The sequence below is a fragment of the Cynocephalus volans genome, chromosome 1, assembly GCF_027409185.1.
Source record: "Cynocephalus volans isolate mCynVol1 chromosome 1, mCynVol1.pri, whole genome shotgun sequence".
NCBI lineage: Eukaryota > Metazoa > Chordata > Mammalia > Dermoptera > Cynocephalidae > Cynocephalus > Cynocephalus volans.
In genome coordinates, this window is record NC_084460.1 from 266,612,640 (window position 1) to 266,631,060 (window position 18,421).

Consider the following 18,421-nt stretch of genomic DNA (forward strand, 5'->3'; position numbering starts at 1 on the left):
AGACATTATGGTATATATAGACACTGTCTATTCTATTTTTTAAAAATACGTAAGAAAATACAATAAGATCTGTTTGCTACTTATGACTATTAGTGCGTGTTCTGTATATGGTAGTTTGACAAACAGATTGTTTCCTAATCGAAAATGACATAATGGGAAGTATAGACTTAGTGCAAGATTATCTATGCAAATGGCTAGGACAAAAACACAGGGACACAATGAAAACTTAAGAAGATAATCATGTTTATTATCTGATTTACATTTGACAAAGCCAAGGTAGGTGCACAAACAGCTGTTTGACAAAGTCAAACCCCAGATACCACACAAGCAGATTTCCCTGACTGCCCCACACAGAGGGCACTTATGCCCACTTCTGGGGCTGTGCTCTGCAACGTGACCACTCAGTTACCAGACTATGCTGCTGCTGTGTTGCACATGGAGTACAGGTCCCTGTGCATCTGACATCAGAGAAGTGGACGACTAAACACTAAGAGCCCTAGTTCCAGATGTCAAAAGTTGATGTTAGGAACCACCAAGTATTAATTATGTACTAAAATGGTAAGAAAAAATAACAAGCTTTGAATACTGTGTAAAATATAATTTTAATAGAGAACAGGCTTCTGTCGTGAGCTGCCTCTTCCTTCCTTCCTTGTCGGAGTGTTCATTTATGTCAAATCTAGGACATATAGCATAAAACTTTTAATGGTCACTAACTTCTCCCTAAAGATCCATGTCTAAGGCTATTTACATAATATTTGGGATCTTCATAATTCAGGAGAACTTTAATTCTGAGCTCACAAAAATATCTCTCTTACTAGGTAATAGGATATTCAGAAATACCTGAGGTATAATCACTGAAAATCTTGAAGGAGAAAAAAAAAGGCTGCCGTTTCCTATACTGGCATGATAGTACATATACAGTTGATATTACAGAAAAAACTAAAATGTGAACAGTACCAAAGAATAACAGATAAATCGAGGAACTTGCTTTAAGGCTCCAGCTCTTTTTACTACACTTTGCAGACAATTACATTAATAGGGATTCTCAGGCTGTACCAAAAATGACATTAGGTGGAAACTTCAGAGAGCAAAACCCAGTTTTAAGACAGGATGCATTTCTAGAGACAAGCATGCACCAGTATATAGTTATTATGTGGAATGTCAACATCAATTTAAATTTCAAAAACCTAAGTCTGGTTGGAATGTCAACATCAATCTAATTTTCAAAAATCTAAATCTGGTTCTCTTTAACAAATGTATTTATTTGCTCGCTAGTATGCCCCCACCTTGCCTCCAAAGTGATCATTTAGGCATTGATTATAAAAAAAGTATACAAATTATACTCAATACAGAACATTACAATACCTAGTTGGATTACAGCTCTTTATATAATATACATAAATCTGTTAATTTAACTTTGTGCTACTCTCTGGCCTTACATTTTCCTACTTCCTGATGTTTCTTGGAAAATGTAAACATCTGGACAACAGGAAGATTACTTTCCTTGGGAAGAAATAAAAAGCTTTAAGAGTTGGCTAAAGTAAGTACCCCAGAGTTACTTTATAAAGTAGAAACCCAAATACTATTTTTAAAAAAGTGAATTGGAATATTTAAGAAATTTAAACATCAGGAATTCTTCTCCTTAATGTCTGCTCCATTCAGGGACATTACATTCACTTCTGGACCTGTTGGAATCCTTTCTAAACGTGTATGTCTCAGCATGACTGAGCCATGGGGACAGAAAGGGAGGGGACATCTTTACCCTTTGTTTTCGAGAAATTCATTTTTAAAAGATTTATTAAAAGATTCTAAAAGGCATGGAAAACTCACACATTCTTAGCACTGCCTGCATGTTGGTTTTTCTCTCCTTTTGAGCACGTAGCTCTTCATGTAGGGGAGATGCCTCAAGAGGAGAGAGGAAGACTCTCCTGGCCTAGGAATAGGTGTACTGATGGGAACCACAGGAGCAAGAGTAAAGAAATCTTCAGAAAATAGCCTTTTGGTTAGAAGCAGGACAAAGGAGCAAAACATTATAAATTAAGCACCAGAAAGATCAAGTAATACACTCGCCATTTCCATAAACAAAATAAATAGCCCCCTCCCTCATCTTCTCTCCATCATGTCTTTCATATAATGGTATTTCTTTCTGAACTGCTCTGCCTAGACAAAGCCATGTCATCTGATGAGGAGCAGATTTAGATCAGCAACACTCAGAAAAAAGATCTGTTTCTTCCCAATTCATAGTCTTGAGTCATACTGCTGAATGCTGAAACCTAATCCCAGGCTCTCAGTTTTTTTTTTAAGGGGGGGAGGGAGAGAACCCAGAAAGAAAAAGAAAAGCTTTGACTCTATTAAAAAGTTCACTCTCTAATTCTATAGACATTAAGAACAAGGCAGATATGTTTCAATTTTATTTTACATTAGGAAAACATATCACACAATCTCAAAGCAAGCACCTGGGTTTTACTTCAATTTATAATAATTTAATGTGCCTGAGAATTTTTGTGCAAATACATGTCATCTTTCATTAAAAATATGCATAGCATACTTTGGAAAAAGTTAGTTGCAACCAACTTTCTTTAAAAAAATTTTTTTACACATATAAATATACAACATTCCTAATTCCTATTGATTACACATCTGGTTTAACCCCTTCCAGCCTCCAGTGAAATTTGAAAGACATGCACTTCTGTTTGTATTCCTTGGCTACTGTATTATCCAAAAGAAATATTCTAAAAACAAATTTCCTTGGTTCCAATTCACCCATATCTTCCTTCTTAAAGTAAATCCCTCCCACCCTCTACCCACATAGTTTTTTGGGGATGTTGTATAAAAATACAAATTAAAAAAATGAACTTTTATTAATCATAAATACAAAAGAATTTGAGTGATTTTTGGGCTCCCAATGGCTCAAAGGCCTGAGAACAGAAAGGAAAAAGGGAGTCTCCACTTATGACCTAATGACAATGATAAAATTGTTTGTTTTGCTAATGCTATAAGCATACCATTTGATGGATACATAACTTAACCAGACATTAACAGAGGAAATATATAAGCCATCTCACTACTGTCTCGGTAACAGATTAAGCTTACCCTCCCAACCTTCAGAACAGCTTTCTATAAGCAACAGTCAAAGCTACTCCTTTCCTCTTCCCATCTTTCTAACCTGGGTTCTCCTTGCTTATGTTTCTCAGAAGTAAATGTGCCAGCAACTTCAGTATTTCTGTGTTTCAATATACCTAAACTTATTTTCTACTCACTTTTTATTTTTAAGACAAGAAAACTCAACTGAAGGAGTGTATTAAACCTCTCTTCCTTTTCTGCCTCCAAACACTCACGGCCCACCCATTCATTTATACTGTCAATTTACCAAACTTCATCCATTGGACCCTCATCCCAATTTTGTTTCCATTTCTCCACCTACCTCCTCTTTTCCACCCTCACGACCCTTCTGCAACATTCCTTTTCTCTCGAGTCAGACCAGACCACATGTATCAGTGCTTATCTATCCTGCATGTGCTGATTTGTACACGAGGTCAGCTAACTACTGAGCCTCAGTCTTCCTTCAGGATACCCATTTTAGGTGAGGATGTGCAAACCGGGGTGCCAAAGCTACCCATCATGGCTGGAAGGCTCTGATTCCTCCTCAATCCACCCAATAAACTGCTACTTGAATTTAAATAAACAGCAGAGTCTGGTTTCTGAAAACCAATTTCTGCCTCTTGGCTTCTTCCATTCTCCTGGGCGTCAGGGGTCTTGACCACTCTGGCTATCCCCAATCTTTTCAGCCTGTCCACTAAGCTCATCTTCAACTGGCTCACATCAGGAGGGTTCCGGGAAGGTCTCAAGCCATACATCTCCTGGAGGAATGTTTCAGCTGGTCGGGAGGCCAAAAAATTTTCAGAAGGATGTACTCGAGGCTCAAAGGGCAAAGGAGAAAGGCAAGGTGAATGAGATGGTGAATTTGGTGGTGTGGAAGGGATAGCCAGAGCTTTAGGGAGAGGGTGGAGGAGGGGGTTCTCTGAAATTGGGCTGTGGTACACTTTAGCAGAGATGCCTCGCTCTTGTAGAAGTTTGGCCAAGCTCACGGTGCTACTGAAGGTGATAGTAGAATCTCGTCGGTTGGTGACAGATTCACCAATGCTGAGTCTGTAGGACACAGCAGGAGAATTCACAGCCGTGTTTGATGAACTGCTACCACTACTTCCAGAGGATAATGAAGGGAAACCAGAGCTTTAAAAAAACAAAAAGTGGAAGAGAGTGTTTAAGAATAAAAAGCAATCCACAAGCCAACATTTAAAGTAGTTATAGTAGTTATCCTTGGTAAATGTAGAGGAACAGGCAACAAATCATAACCGCACCCTGTGAAATAGATCTGAGGAATAAAAATTTTGACATAATAGTTCAATGAATGGTTATTTGTAATCTGTAACTTAGTTCTGAAGTTACTAAAACATATCTTTTCACTAGAACATGAAAAAGGTTGCTGTACTCACAGGTAACTTTGCTCTTAAATTTTAACTCTATCTTCTAAGGAGAAATTTATTTCTTTTTAATCTTTCAATTTTATATCACTGAAAAATAACAAACTTCTAACAGTTAAATTTCCATTTTGAATTTTTCTCAACCTTAACTTGGAACATGTGTTTCTAGGAAATTAAAAATATCTTAAAACTTTGACAGCTATTAGAATCTTCCTTCTTCTTCTACGCTTAGTTAAAAAGAAAAACTAAATAAGAGATCATGTACTTAGGAAATGGTGATGGAATGAAGAGGGTACTTCTTTAGCCAATCTTCCCCCCTGAACAAATGTTGCCAGTATTTAATAGATAAACTTTCACTTCAATACAAAATACTCAGTATCTAAGATATCAAGATTTTTAAAGATTATAAAGAAAATTCAAGTTTTAGATTAATATACTTTCTAAGCTCCAACTTGTATAAAAGAAGCAAAATTCAAACATGTTTTTCTCCTTGGTCAAAGCAGTCTGACGAAGAACCTCGGATCTAGTGCAGTCTATATACTGTACTCCCAGTCTCTGACCTCCTTATTCCTCCTTTACTATAAAATTGCTTGTACTTTCCCAACTTGTACATTTTGTATGATGGCATCAACCTGTAATAAGAGTCCCCCCAAGAACCAATTTTAACTTATCTTTGTGTCTATAAGAACAATGTTGAAAAATTGCAGATATGCTTGTTCATTACTTTATTGGGATCTTTATTGGATATCGTCCAAATGCTTCCCTAAACAACTGATTTGCTTCTAATAGGCACTGTGAGTCATAATCATATTTCCCTCCATACTGGCAGTTAGAAAGTTAAGACTCAAATACATGGCTCACTTTAGCAAGTATATAAGAATTTATGGTATAATTTGTACACTAGTTTTATTCTTTTACCCATCCTACATCCTTACTCTTGATTCTCCTTTGCATCATCTTCTTTCCTTTCTTCTAGTTAACATTATCTCTACAATGTTCTACATGTCTTTGAAAGCTACCTTAGATCCTTTTGGGAATTGGTAGGATAGAAAGAGCATCTATATGGATTAATAAGAAACTGTTAGAATACCCATGTTCTAGCCTGTGTAGAAAATAATTTGGCCTTGCCCAGAGAGGTCTGGCCTTTGTCCTCAGCTCCTGGAAGACAATCTATGTCATAACTGATAGGAATGTCTTTAAGTTAGAGTTGGGGCTTGTCACTCTAGATCTTATGGTGGGTCCGGCCACACTTAACAGTCTTAGGGTGAGGGATGGCCATGCCAGAAAGACCAACGATGGGATTTAGGGTAGTGGCTTTGGGTCATGCAATATCAGTAGACTGGGAGGCTGAGTTCAACCATGTGGGTAATCAATCAATCATGCTTACACAATGGAGCCCCAATAAAAACACTGATGCTTAGGTGAACTTCCCTGGTTGGCAATATTCTGTGTGTACTGTCATATATCAATGCCAAGAGAGCAATGAATCCTAAAGACAAAGGATGCTTCACATTTAGAACCTCCGAAATTCTGCCCTATGCATTTCTTCCTTTGGATAATTTTAACCTGTATCCTTTCCTTGTAATAAACAGTAGCCATGAGTATAACAGCTTTCCATGAGTTCTGTGAGCCTTCTAGCAAATCATTGAACCTAAAAGTGGTTTTGGAAACCCCCTGAACATGCAGGTGGTGTCAGAAGCGAGGGTGGTCTTCTGCAGAGGACTGGTCCCTCAAACCTTGCAGTTTGGTTAACTCTGGGTAGGTACAGCCTTACCTAGGTCATTTACTAAGTGTCTGCCCTTGGACCAATCACCTCAACTTTCTATGCCTCAGTTTCTTCATTTTACACAATACATACTAACTTGCCCTTTCTACTTCAACGAGTTACAATGATCAAATGAGAAAATACAATGTGAAGATATGTAAAGACAAATTATTATAGAAATTAATTAAAATTCTGGGAATTAAAATGAAGGTGATTTAAAATAAATAAATAAATAAAATAAAATGAAGGTGATTTAAAAAAGAAATTCATAAAAACATAGTTGAGGAAAGAAGCGAGGCCTCAGATTTCCCAGACCCTCCTACCTGGGGGTAACTTGAGTGATGTCAGAGGGATGTAATATCCTACAGGTGGTGAAGGTGAATGTCGAGTTCGTGCACGACAGACACTTTCCTGGGTTTGAGGATGCACCTGAAATATAGATTTTTAGGAAGTCAAACACAAAATTGAAAGATTAGGTTAATGCAAAAAGCTCATCATTACTTATTAATAATACATTTACTAGGTGCCTTTTGTATGAAAAATCCCCAAGTCTGGAAACAAAATATACATGAAGATTGTACAAGTATCAACTGGTTAGTAAGAAACTTTTTCTTTTTTTTTGCAGCTAGCCAGTAGGGGGATCCGAACCCATGACCTTGGTGTTATAAGGCTGTGCTCTAACCGACTGAGCTAACCAGCTAGCCCCTCAACTGCTTAGTATATAGCTGAATCCTTCAATATTTTAACACTGTAAATCACAGGCATAAAAATAACTTAGAAACGAGAGGAAAAACACACACTGAAAAAATACATTAAAGAAAAATCAAAACAAGTCATCTGAAGTATCTAGCCAAACTATCTATTCCAGTAGTTCTCAAAGTATGGTCCATAGACTCCATGGGATGCAGTAGTTATCTAGAGGAAAAGCACCTGTGCAACTGAATTGAATTTTGTCATGGAATGCCATTTTTACTTGAAAGAACAACTAACAGACTAACTATAGTTATTCAGACTTGGGTATTCAGCAGACATTTTCCTGAAGACAGATGAAGTGTGCCTGTCCATTTAAGGAAAACAGCTGAAAAAATATTTTTTGCCAGTGACAAAACGAGCTTTCAAGTGAAAATTAGAGTTTGGAAAACTTGTATCCACCAATGAGAGCTTGAAATCTTCCTAATACTTATAGGGCTTTTCTGATGAAGACAGGTGATGACATTAACGTGATTTAAAGTATTACATAATGATATGTGTCCGCATTTGGAAAATCTGCATAACTCAGTAAGTCAATATTTTTTAAATGACCAATGCATGATTTACAAAACCATGCATGGGTAAAAGGTTCAATCAAAATGTAGGATAGACCAATGCTTTTAATGTAACAAAGTAAGAAAAGTTCATTGACAGGGTTTCAGATTCCACATTGCTACAAATGTTCAAGAAATTGCCATTCACCAAATTTTGGTGTAAAGGCAAAGGATATCAGCAAATCCCTGAAAGGACTATTAAAATACTCTTTCCTTTTCTAACTACATGCTTGTTTCAGGCTTGCATTTTCTTCATATTGTTCAACCAAAACAACATATTACAAAAGACTAAATGCATAAGCTGGCAATGAGAATCCAATTAAATTCTATTAAGCCATAACTTAGAGACTTGCAAAATTGTAAAACAAAACCATTTTTCTTACTACTTAAAAAAATATTTCTCATATTTGTGTAACACATAGTTATGTTTAAGTGAGTTAATAAATATTTTTATAATTTCTCAGTTTTGATTTCTAATGTGGTAAACACCAATAGATTTAACCCACATAGACAAGCCCTCTGGAACTCTCAATGGTTTTTAAAAGTATAAAGAGAAACTAAGCCCAAACAGTTTGTGAACCACTGACTGAATTGATCTATTTCTGTGCTCAGTTTATTTAAGAAGGCTGGCTAAGATAAAGTGGAAAGAATTAGGAATGCCGCTAATCGTATAGATTTTCATTATCTTTCTTATATCCAAGATTGAGTACACTCCAGTGAGATTTGAGCAGAGGCAGCCACCTGACCATACAGTAAATCAGAAGGCAAAGCACTATTGGTTCCTAGACCATATTCAACTAAGCACTCTTCTCACCTGTAACTGGTCCACCTGCTGAAGTAATGGGTGGAAGGAAGATTCCTGTTACTGGCTTGGATATTGAAGCTTTATGTTCCACTTGAAGAGGCTGTTGAACCTGAAAAGTAATACCTTCTTCTTCATCCTCTTCTAAATCTGAGATGTGATAGATGGCTTCTTTGGGCAACTGGGTAAAGCCTTTAGTAATGACACCAGGTCGTGGATCAAGAATGGTTCCCAAGTTTGGTTGAGCAAGCTGTTGCCAATGATAGAGAGTCTGTGATCCTGAACATGCAGGCCAAAGGGGAAAAAAAAGGGCATGTTTTACATGTCCCACAAATATTAAATCTTGAAACAGAAGCTAAAATTATATGTGGAATAACAATAGTGACAGTTATAAAACTACTTATTTGGTCTTAATATTTTGGTAAAATTTGCAAATTAAAATTCTCTGTGGAAGACGGACAAGATGTTGAAGGTATGAATAATAATCTTTCTATTTCAAAAGTTAACTTTATAAAGGACATCTAAAGAAGGGTGAAAAAACCAAGAAGTTACCCTTAAGATGAACTAGGATGCTGAGGCAGAGATGAGAAGGAAGATACAGCCCACCTCTAAGGCGAGTATTTTTCCATGTGACAAAAATCAATACTCCCCTGGCCTGGAACTATGCCTATGAACTTGGAAGTTAAAAGCCAGACTCCTAGGTTGGAAGACACCTTGAATTTTCAGTGGTTTGTCTGTGTATTTCCCCATGCTGCTCATGACTCTTCTTTCCCCAGGCTTCCAGGGAGAGAAGGAAAATGAAGGAGATGACAAAAAGGGTACATCCCCGTGGTTCCAATCTGTGGAATGCTTGTGAACGATCATCCCAAAGCACTTGCAAATGCAATGTCTAATTATGCCACTGTAGACATTTCATTCTAAAAATGGCAACTCTGACAAATATCTGCACTGATTACTAATGAATAAAGCTAAGTAACAGAACTTTTGATTTTGAGGGGGTCCTTACAGGTTACCCACTCAAAATTCTGTTTAATGCAGAACTCTTTTACGATACTGTCAGAGAATCATTTGAGAATTGTTAATATTCTATAAAACAGAGAAATTTATTCTGAATTCAAGTTCTATACTAGAAAAAACCAGAAACTGAATTTAAACTAACAGAACTGAAAAAAAAGAAAAATACAGGCACGCATACCTCTAAGTTAATTATACTTCTTGGGTAAAGAACTATTTTTTTTTTTTTTTTTTTGGTCGCTGGCCAGTACTTGGATCTGAACCCCTGACCTTGGTATTATAATACCATGCTCTACCAATTGAGCTAACCAGCCAGACCAAGAATGCTTTTATGAAAAGAAAGGTGAAGATGAAGAATTATCTCTAGATTATTTTCATTTATCATATTCCGTTTATCTTACCATGGAAACTGCTGTCAAAGATATTCCATAGCAAAAGATAGAGAAAGATTATTCCTCCTCCCCCCTCATATCTATATTAAAAAGAACATCAGTAGAAGGGAACTGATGACTTATGACTTAGAGAATGCAGATCTCTTCATTCATTAATTTTCCACAAAGTACTACAATGCACTGTCACCCAAACAGTGAGATTTAGGGATAATAAAGATACCTTCTGAACAATTACAATATAAATCTCAATTCTAGGGAAAGGTAAGTCCAATAAGCCACATAGCTTGGAAAGAACACTTAGTGATTTATTACCTTCAAGGGGCTTGACAATTTGTAATTTTTCTGGCATAAACCCTCGAAGGCAACTGGCACTGCTGAAGTCTGTAATCTCTGACTGGTCAGTGCAGAGAGAGGCAAGACTCTCTGTGGGGGTGCCACAGCCACTAACTCCTTCTTTCTGGTCAGCCAGAACCCGGATCTTCCGCTCCCATTCTTCAGCAAAGAACTGCTTCTCACTTAAATAGTTCTGTCGACGCAGGCTAAGGCGATGCAGTGCTGTAGCCAAATCACTATCTCCAGAGGGTCCTGGTTGGCCCATCTTCTGAGAGTTCCTATGGGAAAATCACATCCACTGATTAGATCTTAAGGGTCATGAGCACAACCTAGGCCTTTTCTTTCTACAACAGTGAATGTTCAAAGAGACTGATCTTAAAAATGCATTTTCTAAGATATCTAGAATACTTATTAATAATACAACAAATCAAAATTACCAACAATACTACATATCATTTTTACAGATCATTTAAAATAACTTCAGAGAGGCAAAAAATAAACTTTATTATATTGTGTGTACTAACTATCCTATTTGATTTAATTTATGAAACTATAGATATGACCATCTATAAGATTCAGATTAAGTAGTTACAAAAGTAAATACATATCATATTTCACTGAATATATAATATCATTGATTGCAAGAGATACCATTATTTTATGTACTATGAAGAAAGAAAAAATGCTACTCATTAAATTCTGAATGCCATTAGTTGTACGACACAACAATTTAAAAAACACTAAAATGTGAAAAAATTTGCTTTGGGCCATAGAATCGCCCACAAATATTGCAGAACATTTAAAAGAAAACAACATTTGTATAATACTGTATTTTCATAGTTCTCTGATGCACATTATTTTGCTTTTCAACATTTTTGAGGTTGGGAGGTGTCTTACAATTGATATCAAAAGCAAGAGTAGCAAGCTGAGTTGTCGGTGCTCCTGGCTACTGTGTGTAAATTCAGATAGATCTGTTTTAGATCTTCTCCTAAGATAATTGTGTAACAATGAGGCCGTATTGACACAGAAAGTTACTCTGGCTGCAGAATGCTGCCCATGACAGACCAGCCAATACAATGGAAACCTAGTGTGACGGATTTCTGCATCAGGAAAGATTTCCTTCATGTGCTAAATGTCTATCTTTCAAAGGCTTTCAGCTGACTTTTCAGTAAAGCTGTTTAATTTCCAGTTACCCATAATTCAATGAAATAAATAGAAAGAAGGAAAAAAATCTAAGTTTAAACAATTAGGAAATTAAGAACAACTTGGTTGCCTTCAATATGTATTTAAACTTACTGTTTATCCTAAAAGCACCAAAGCGGTTGAGATTATCAGCATGGGTTATGAGAGAGTGTAATTTGATGCATTTATGTCAATGACCAAGTGAATTCAAACAAATTTGGCTTTGAACATATAGATTTAGACTCAAACTCTGCAACACTGAAGAAGGAAGTAATAAACAATTCTAAAGTTACACGCAAGCTCCATTTTCAATATATTTAATTAAATATAGTTTTTTCACTCCAAAAACTTTTATAAAATCATGATCTATCTTACAAATAATAATATAGGGTATCATAACTGAATGAAAACTGACAGTTCCAAAACTTTCTTGGGACAGTACAGAGTAATGCTGGAATCTGAGTGTGTGAACCTGACATGTCAACACCACAAGAAATGCAGAATCACTGCCACAATCTACATTTCTTACCCTGGAATCTCCTCCGAGTTGCTCCCCTGGTTCAGGAGTGTTTTGTCCTCTGTCTGCTGTAAACCAGACTTGAAAGGTTTTGCTGTCATGATGACACTTGAACGGTTGGAGCCTGGGATGGGTAGCAGAGCTGGGAATGGGACAGAGCGGCCCCGTGTGTCATTGGCAACCTTGACAGTATCAAATACCCGTTTCTGTTGGGCTCTGTCCAAAGGAAGTGTTCATTACTATCATTGCCAACCACTAGAGTGCATTAGAAAAGAGACTTATATGTACAGTTCATTAGAAATAAAGCCATCCCGAGTAGCCTCTAATGTTTAGGAGAAATCATTAGAAAATAAACTTTGGAACAAGAGAACTCTCTCACAAATGAGGACACTGTGAAGAAAAAACTGAATAGTAAGCAAATTTACTACAGAATCTCACCATATTTTTAGTTTGGATTGTGGCTTCTTTTTAATTTCCATTCCAATGGCTGAGTAACAACACACGTGATCTATACTTACTTTTGTTTAAAAAAAGAAGATTCTTCATCTACACTCAACTTTTTACGCATGGTGCCCTCAATCTCAGCTGCCAAAGATTCCTACAAAAAAGAGTTTGAGATTTGTGACTTGATTATTGCCCTTAATTAGAGTCTCTACAATCTGATAGTACTGTTGTTGTTATAATAAAAGACAAGAAAATAGTCACAGGCTAACTTCAGGGAAAAAAGGGTCAATCTAGAAGTATAACTTTTAAGCAAGAACCAAGTACCTTTTCAAGACATATTTTTACAGGAAAGCAGTGGGAAAAATCAGTATGATAAACAGAAAGAATTACACATGCAGACACACAAAAATAAAGGCCATAAACCAAGTGTTAATAGTGATTCAGTGGAGGGTGAAATTTAATAGTATTTAACCATTTCTTTTTGATTTTCTGTAATTTCTAACTTTTCTATAGTAAGCACGTACAGCTTTTATAATATAAAAAAATCATTAGAAAAAATAAGCAAGCTTCCTTTTCCCGGGTAAGGGATGAGGATTCAACCAGCATGGATCATGTGCTTGGTGGCGCTGACCTGAGGATGACAGGAATTGGAAGCACTGGTGTGAGCTTATGATTTTTAATATATACAGATATAAATATGGATAAAGACAGATATATGTATTATGTGAGTGTATGTACGAAGCACATATATTTCCTAGTTCTATCTGCTGAGAGGGCCTAGAAGCCATGATCCTCTAGTGGCAAAGGGCACACCTAGCACCCAGATGTTGGATTCTAAGTACCATTCCTCAAGAAAAGTAATGAAAGCTCTTTGGAGAAATGACTGATTCTAGTGCCGGGACAAAAAATACAAGACCCCTTCTGGCCACATTTGGGATAGTTTGAGTATCAAAGTAAATAATAATAATAATGGCTTCACCAAATATGATAGGAATCCATGAGTCCATACTGACATACTAAATGAACAAATGAATAAATAAATGGGAGAGAAAAGCTCTAACTTACAGAAGAATGCCAATAAATGTGAAAAAAAAAATGATGGAATTAGAAAATCACCATCTGGCAGTTATCGTAGCAATAACGGAGTTAGATAAGAACCAGCAATGGGTATAGAAACTAGTGGGTTTGATGAGGAACAGGATTAGTCTCAAAGTACCTCCCCACAAAATATTAACTTTGATCACTTGGCTAAAGTAGTACCTGCTGATTTTCATCACTGTAAAGTGAATCAATAGTGTTAATTTAATTAATTATCATTAATTAACTTTACAGTGAAAAAAAATTGGCAGATAACTACCTTAACCAAGAGATCAAAGTTAATTAACATCAGCAATAATGGGATAGACATTGTGTACCTCCAATATGATGCAATGAGAAGAATGTAGCATTATTTCTGTCAAAAATGCATTATCTGTATCTAATCATGAGGAAACATCATACAAACATAAACTGAGGACATTCTACAAAGGTCATGAAAGACCAAGACAGAACTGTCCCAGATTGAAACAATTAAATGCAACATATCCTTTAAAGAACATTATTAGGACAATAGGCAAAATTTGAATGGGCTCTGCAGATTAGATGATAGTACTGTAAATATCAACCTCCTGATGTTGATGTCTGTAGTGTGGTTATGTAGGAGAGTGTCCTCATCTTTAGTAAACACACACTTTAAGTACTTAGGGGTAATAGGGTGTATCTGCAACTTACTGAAGTGCAGAAAAAAACAAGAAGATGATATGGCAAATCCAGTAATATATTAAAAATTGAGGAATCCATGTAAAGGATATATGAGAGTTCTCTGTGCTATTCTTGGATCTTTATTATAAGTTTAAAATTATTTCAAAATAAAAAATTAAAAAACAAAAAATTCTACGCCCATATCCTTAAGAAAATCTACTAAAATTTAGTTTTGGTCTTTCAAAAAATTTCACAGGATTGTACATAAGTGTTCAAAAATCAGATTCTTAAAATAACTCTTTGAATCAACATTACAAATTCTAGCATAAACTTGGAAGTTTTTATTAATTTCTTTAATTCAAGAAATACTGTTTATTAATGAATTAAACAAACATGATTCCTGTCTCACGGGCCTTACACTCTAACTGGAGTTAAACATACCAAGAAACTCAAGATTTATTGAAAGAAGTTTTAATAAATCAATGTTCAAAACACGGTTTAAATAAGTGGCAGGTGGTGGGCCTTGGGTTGGATTACTCAAGTTTAAGTAGCTCTGTGGCACACAGACCTCAACCTAGTCTCCCTAGGGTTCATCTCACAAATTACAATAAATCAGGAAGGTCATCTGTCAGAATAAATAAGAGTATTAAGGAAGATCTAGATACACACTTAAGGTCTAAATCAATAAGAGCGTTCCAGAAACAAGGACAAACTATGTTATTGCTTCTCAAGATGCGTTATACCATCATAATCCATATCACTTTCTGGAAAATCTAATCTTAAACAAGTTTCTTTAAAAACACAGCATCTTTCTCAGTTACTTACCCCAGTAAAAGCTCCAAAGGACTGGGAGAAGTAGAGATGAGCAGCAGGGCCAGATCTACTACGAAGTTCCTTTATTTCTTCTTGGGATTCATGTAACATACCCAGACATTCCATATTCCTGTCTTGTAACTCATGCAGCTGAAAGAAAGGATGGCAGTGTACTTTTACTGTCTTCTCAAAACAACAATGGGAAGAAAAAAACAAGAAAACTCCTTGGGATAAGTATTAACTTTATCTAGAGGACTAGCTAATTTTATATTATTTCAATATTATTTCAATTCTGAAACAAACTAAGCAAGGAGAATATATGTATTTCAAGCTGCCAGAATTAGGAGTATCTTAGCCAAAACTATAGACAAACATGACTTCCCAAAAATCTGAAACGTAGCTGAGACAACCAGAACTGTCAATTCAATATTTAATGCTTCATACCCTAAAAATCTTGTACAGAAAGTATAATAGCTATGGTCAAGTTAGGCTTAGCATAATTTTAATCTTTAAAAAAAAAAATCACTCTGAAGTAGTAAGTGACAAGATCAAGAGTCTACAATGTATTATATATGTCAGAGTGCTCAATCATCCTAAACATGTAGTTTCATCCCCCTTGTTTTAGAAACTTCTTTACAGTTAGATACACAAGTCTGGTAAAAGAGTACATAATTTTAGAGTATATAAAGGTACTTCGAGAAGTTCATGGAAAGCTTTTTTAGTACCTTTTAATTCTATTTTTTCCACGAACTTTTTGAAGTACTCTTGTATTATGTGTACCAGCTCATCAGAATCACCAGGGCTGGGATGCTTATTGAAAATGCACATTCTAGCCCCTCACTCTAGACGCAATGAATTAGAAACTCTTGGGATAGTGCGTGGGAATCTCAACTTAAAACTTGCTCTCCCTGGTGATTCTCATGAATACTAAAGAACTACTAAGTTAAATCTAATATATAGACTTCTGTATAGACAGAAAATAAGATATTTTTGCTATTTCACCTGACATATCTGTGAAAACACTTATTACAAATTATCTTACTTTAAAAAACTGTTGGGCTAGTTAAAGTAGGCTGGTAAAAGGGTCATATATTCCTAAAGAATCTTCTAAAAGTCAAGGTTTTCCCTATTAATCAAGAAGGATGTTGCCATGTTATTAGTTTTAGAGATAAGATTTTTTAAAATGTTTTAGTTCTTAGATCTCATAATTTCATCTTAATCTTTTGTTGATGTTGATGTTGCTTTTTAAATCTAGTGATCCCCCTTTAAAAATTCTCATTCACAAAGATGAAAGAAACTATACACTCATTCTTATCCCTCCTGAATTACACAAGACCAAGGAAGATTTTGTTACCTCCATTGTCAGTTGTCGCTGGGCATCTTTGGAAGCTTGTAGGTGAAGTCTTAGTTCTTCCTTCTCAATCACATGCTGACAACATATTAAGAGAGACATGTGAAGTCTTCCCTTAACATTTCCCATATAAAATATACATCTCTCTTTTAAAGATATCTTAAGATTTTCTCTCTGGGGTATAGTCTTAAGGCATATAAAAAGCTAACCTTTCAAAAGCCAAGTAAGAGCAACACAATGGGCAGAATACAAAATCCATCAAGGCGTTCAGAGGACAATGAGCATGAGTCAATAATTCATACCACAACTTTCTGAGGAAAATCTAACCCCATTTTACAGAGAGAAACAGTGACTTGAAAGTAGTTATTCATGATATTTTATGCATAAAGAAGATTAAAACAGCAATCAGACTAACACATTTTAAAAGGGTATGACCATGTTTATTTTGCTTACTGTATCTAGCACTTAGCACAGTACACAATACTAGGTCAGTGCTTAACAAACATCAGTTGAATGAATAAATAAACCTACTTCTTTAAGTTTGTGCTGAAGATCTACAACCTGAGACAAGAGAGAGGAGATCTCTTCTTGGTGTCGAATCAGTTCATCACTCTTCCCTGACAATTCTTCAGTCATTCTGGACATCTGAGCATTTGTTTCACCTTGGAAGCAAAGTGAAATTTAAAAAATTAATATAAGTGTATGGCAGGGGTTGGCAAACAACAGCCTGTGGCCAAATCTTGTTTAATAACAAGCACTGGACTATCAGATTATTCTTTAACATAAATTAAAAAATAAACCTGGAGAAGCCAATAGAGAAAAATAATCTCATCTATGTCTTTGAAAACTCCTCAGGGACATAAATAAAAAAATCCCATAAGTAATGAAAACTAATCTGAACACATCTAACAAAGGAACACTTCCAGAATGGAACAGTCATACTCTATAAGAGCAGGACCTCTAGAACAATTTTTGCAGCCTGGCACTTCTGCAAGCACATGAAATAGAATCTCTGAAATTCTACTGAGGAAATAAACCTTTATTTCAAATAAAAAATTTGACATCTAAACACAAGCAGAAAAACTACTTCTCAGTGTCTTATAAAACTATTTTTAAATCGACAGAAAGCCTCTAACATTTTAAAGGATGCCAGTAAGGAGGCAAGAGATCAGGATGTGGGCTCTTGGGAAAGTCATTTCTCCTTTGTTTTGTAAAGTGTAAAAGGTGGGTAATAGTAGCATTGGTGGAAGAGAAAATTCAGTGTATGTTCCTTCTGGTTCTCTAATATTCTATTATTCTAAGGTATCACATTTTGAGGCCCACAGCCCAGATGGGCTGATGTGACATTACCATATCAACTCTTTTAACATAAAAGTCTGTATATATTTATAGAGAAATTAAATATCTTTCTCTAGTGAAACCATCTTTTTACAACTGATTTATTTTAAAAAATTATTTTAGTTAACATTACCTCCAACCAAAATATACTCCTTTAAAGACACATAACTGGTACTTAATATATACTCACTGAATGTTAGGTTTTATGCCATCATTTAAGCCCTGGCTCTGCCACTTACCAGTTTTCTGACTCTGGCAAATCATATCCTCTACAGGACTTTTTCCTAGTCGACAAAATAAGCTTTGGTTCCTTTCTTTTTAACATGCTATAACTTATTTATAGAAAATTTAGGTCTTTATTTAACAATGATGGCAATTTGAAACAAATGTATTTCTTAAAAATACATATGGTATCTTATTTAGGTTGTGAGCTCAATGTGATATTCTAAGATTTTCAGTAACCATTAAATTGTTTCTTGAGATGCTTCTACTGAAATCACTGATATAATTTCCAAGTTGGAGATATCCTACAAAAGATTTCCCAATGGCTACAAAACAGAATATGTTAATACTTACGAAGTTCTTTAACACAGTCATTGACAAGCTGTTGTTCCTTCTCTTCATAGGTAATAGTTTCTGTCTTTATATGACAAGCCTTTAAGAAAAAGAACTGGTATGTGACAATATCTTCTAATGATTTTATAGTAATAGATACAAAAACCTTTGCCATTTGAAGATTAAAGTTCATTACTTACAAAGAAAAAAAACCCAACAACCTGTCAAGCATTATCTGCCATAAAATAAAGGTATAGAAAAAGACATAACAAGCACCTCCCCCTCACTCTTCTCAGTGCTTCTGCATATGCCTACTCATGCCCCTTGTAACCTACATGTCTGCCTGGGTAATCTCCAGCCTCATTCTAAATGTCACGTGCTTCAGTG

The 18,421-nt window shown here is 35.6% G+C and overlaps 1 protein-coding gene across 5 annotated transcripts in view; it reads right to left on the reverse strand.

Moving 5' to 3' along the window:
- Window positions 1-219: 219 nt before the first annotated feature.
- The window catches only part of TRAK2 (trafficking kinesin protein 2), a 57,600-nt gene continuing 39,398 nt past the window's right edge, over window positions 220-18,421 (reverse strand). For all 5 annotated transcript variants that reach the window (XM_063099389.1, XM_063101466.1, XM_063100210.1 and 2 more), the window contains 10 exons: window positions 18,056-18,134; window positions 16,673-16,803; window positions 16,145-16,219; window positions 14,803-14,940; window positions 12,312-12,391; window positions 11,806-12,009; window positions 10,074-10,372; window positions 8,368-8,634; window positions 6,573-6,678; window positions 220-4,233 (listed from right to left, as the gene is read on the reverse strand). In XM_063099389.1, the coding sequence (XP_062955459.1) occupies window positions 3,555-4,233; window positions 6,573-6,678; window positions 8,368-8,634; window positions 10,074-10,372; window positions 11,806-12,009; window positions 12,312-12,391; window positions 14,803-14,940; window positions 16,145-16,219; window positions 16,673-16,803; window positions 18,056-18,134 (2,058 nt within the window). In that variant the 3' untranslated portion in view covers window positions 220-3,554. The remainder of the gene's footprint in view (window positions 4,234-6,572; window positions 6,679-8,367; window positions 8,635-10,073; window positions 10,373-11,805; window positions 12,010-12,311; window positions 12,392-14,802; window positions 14,941-16,144; window positions 16,220-16,672; window positions 16,804-18,055; window positions 18,135-18,421) is intronic.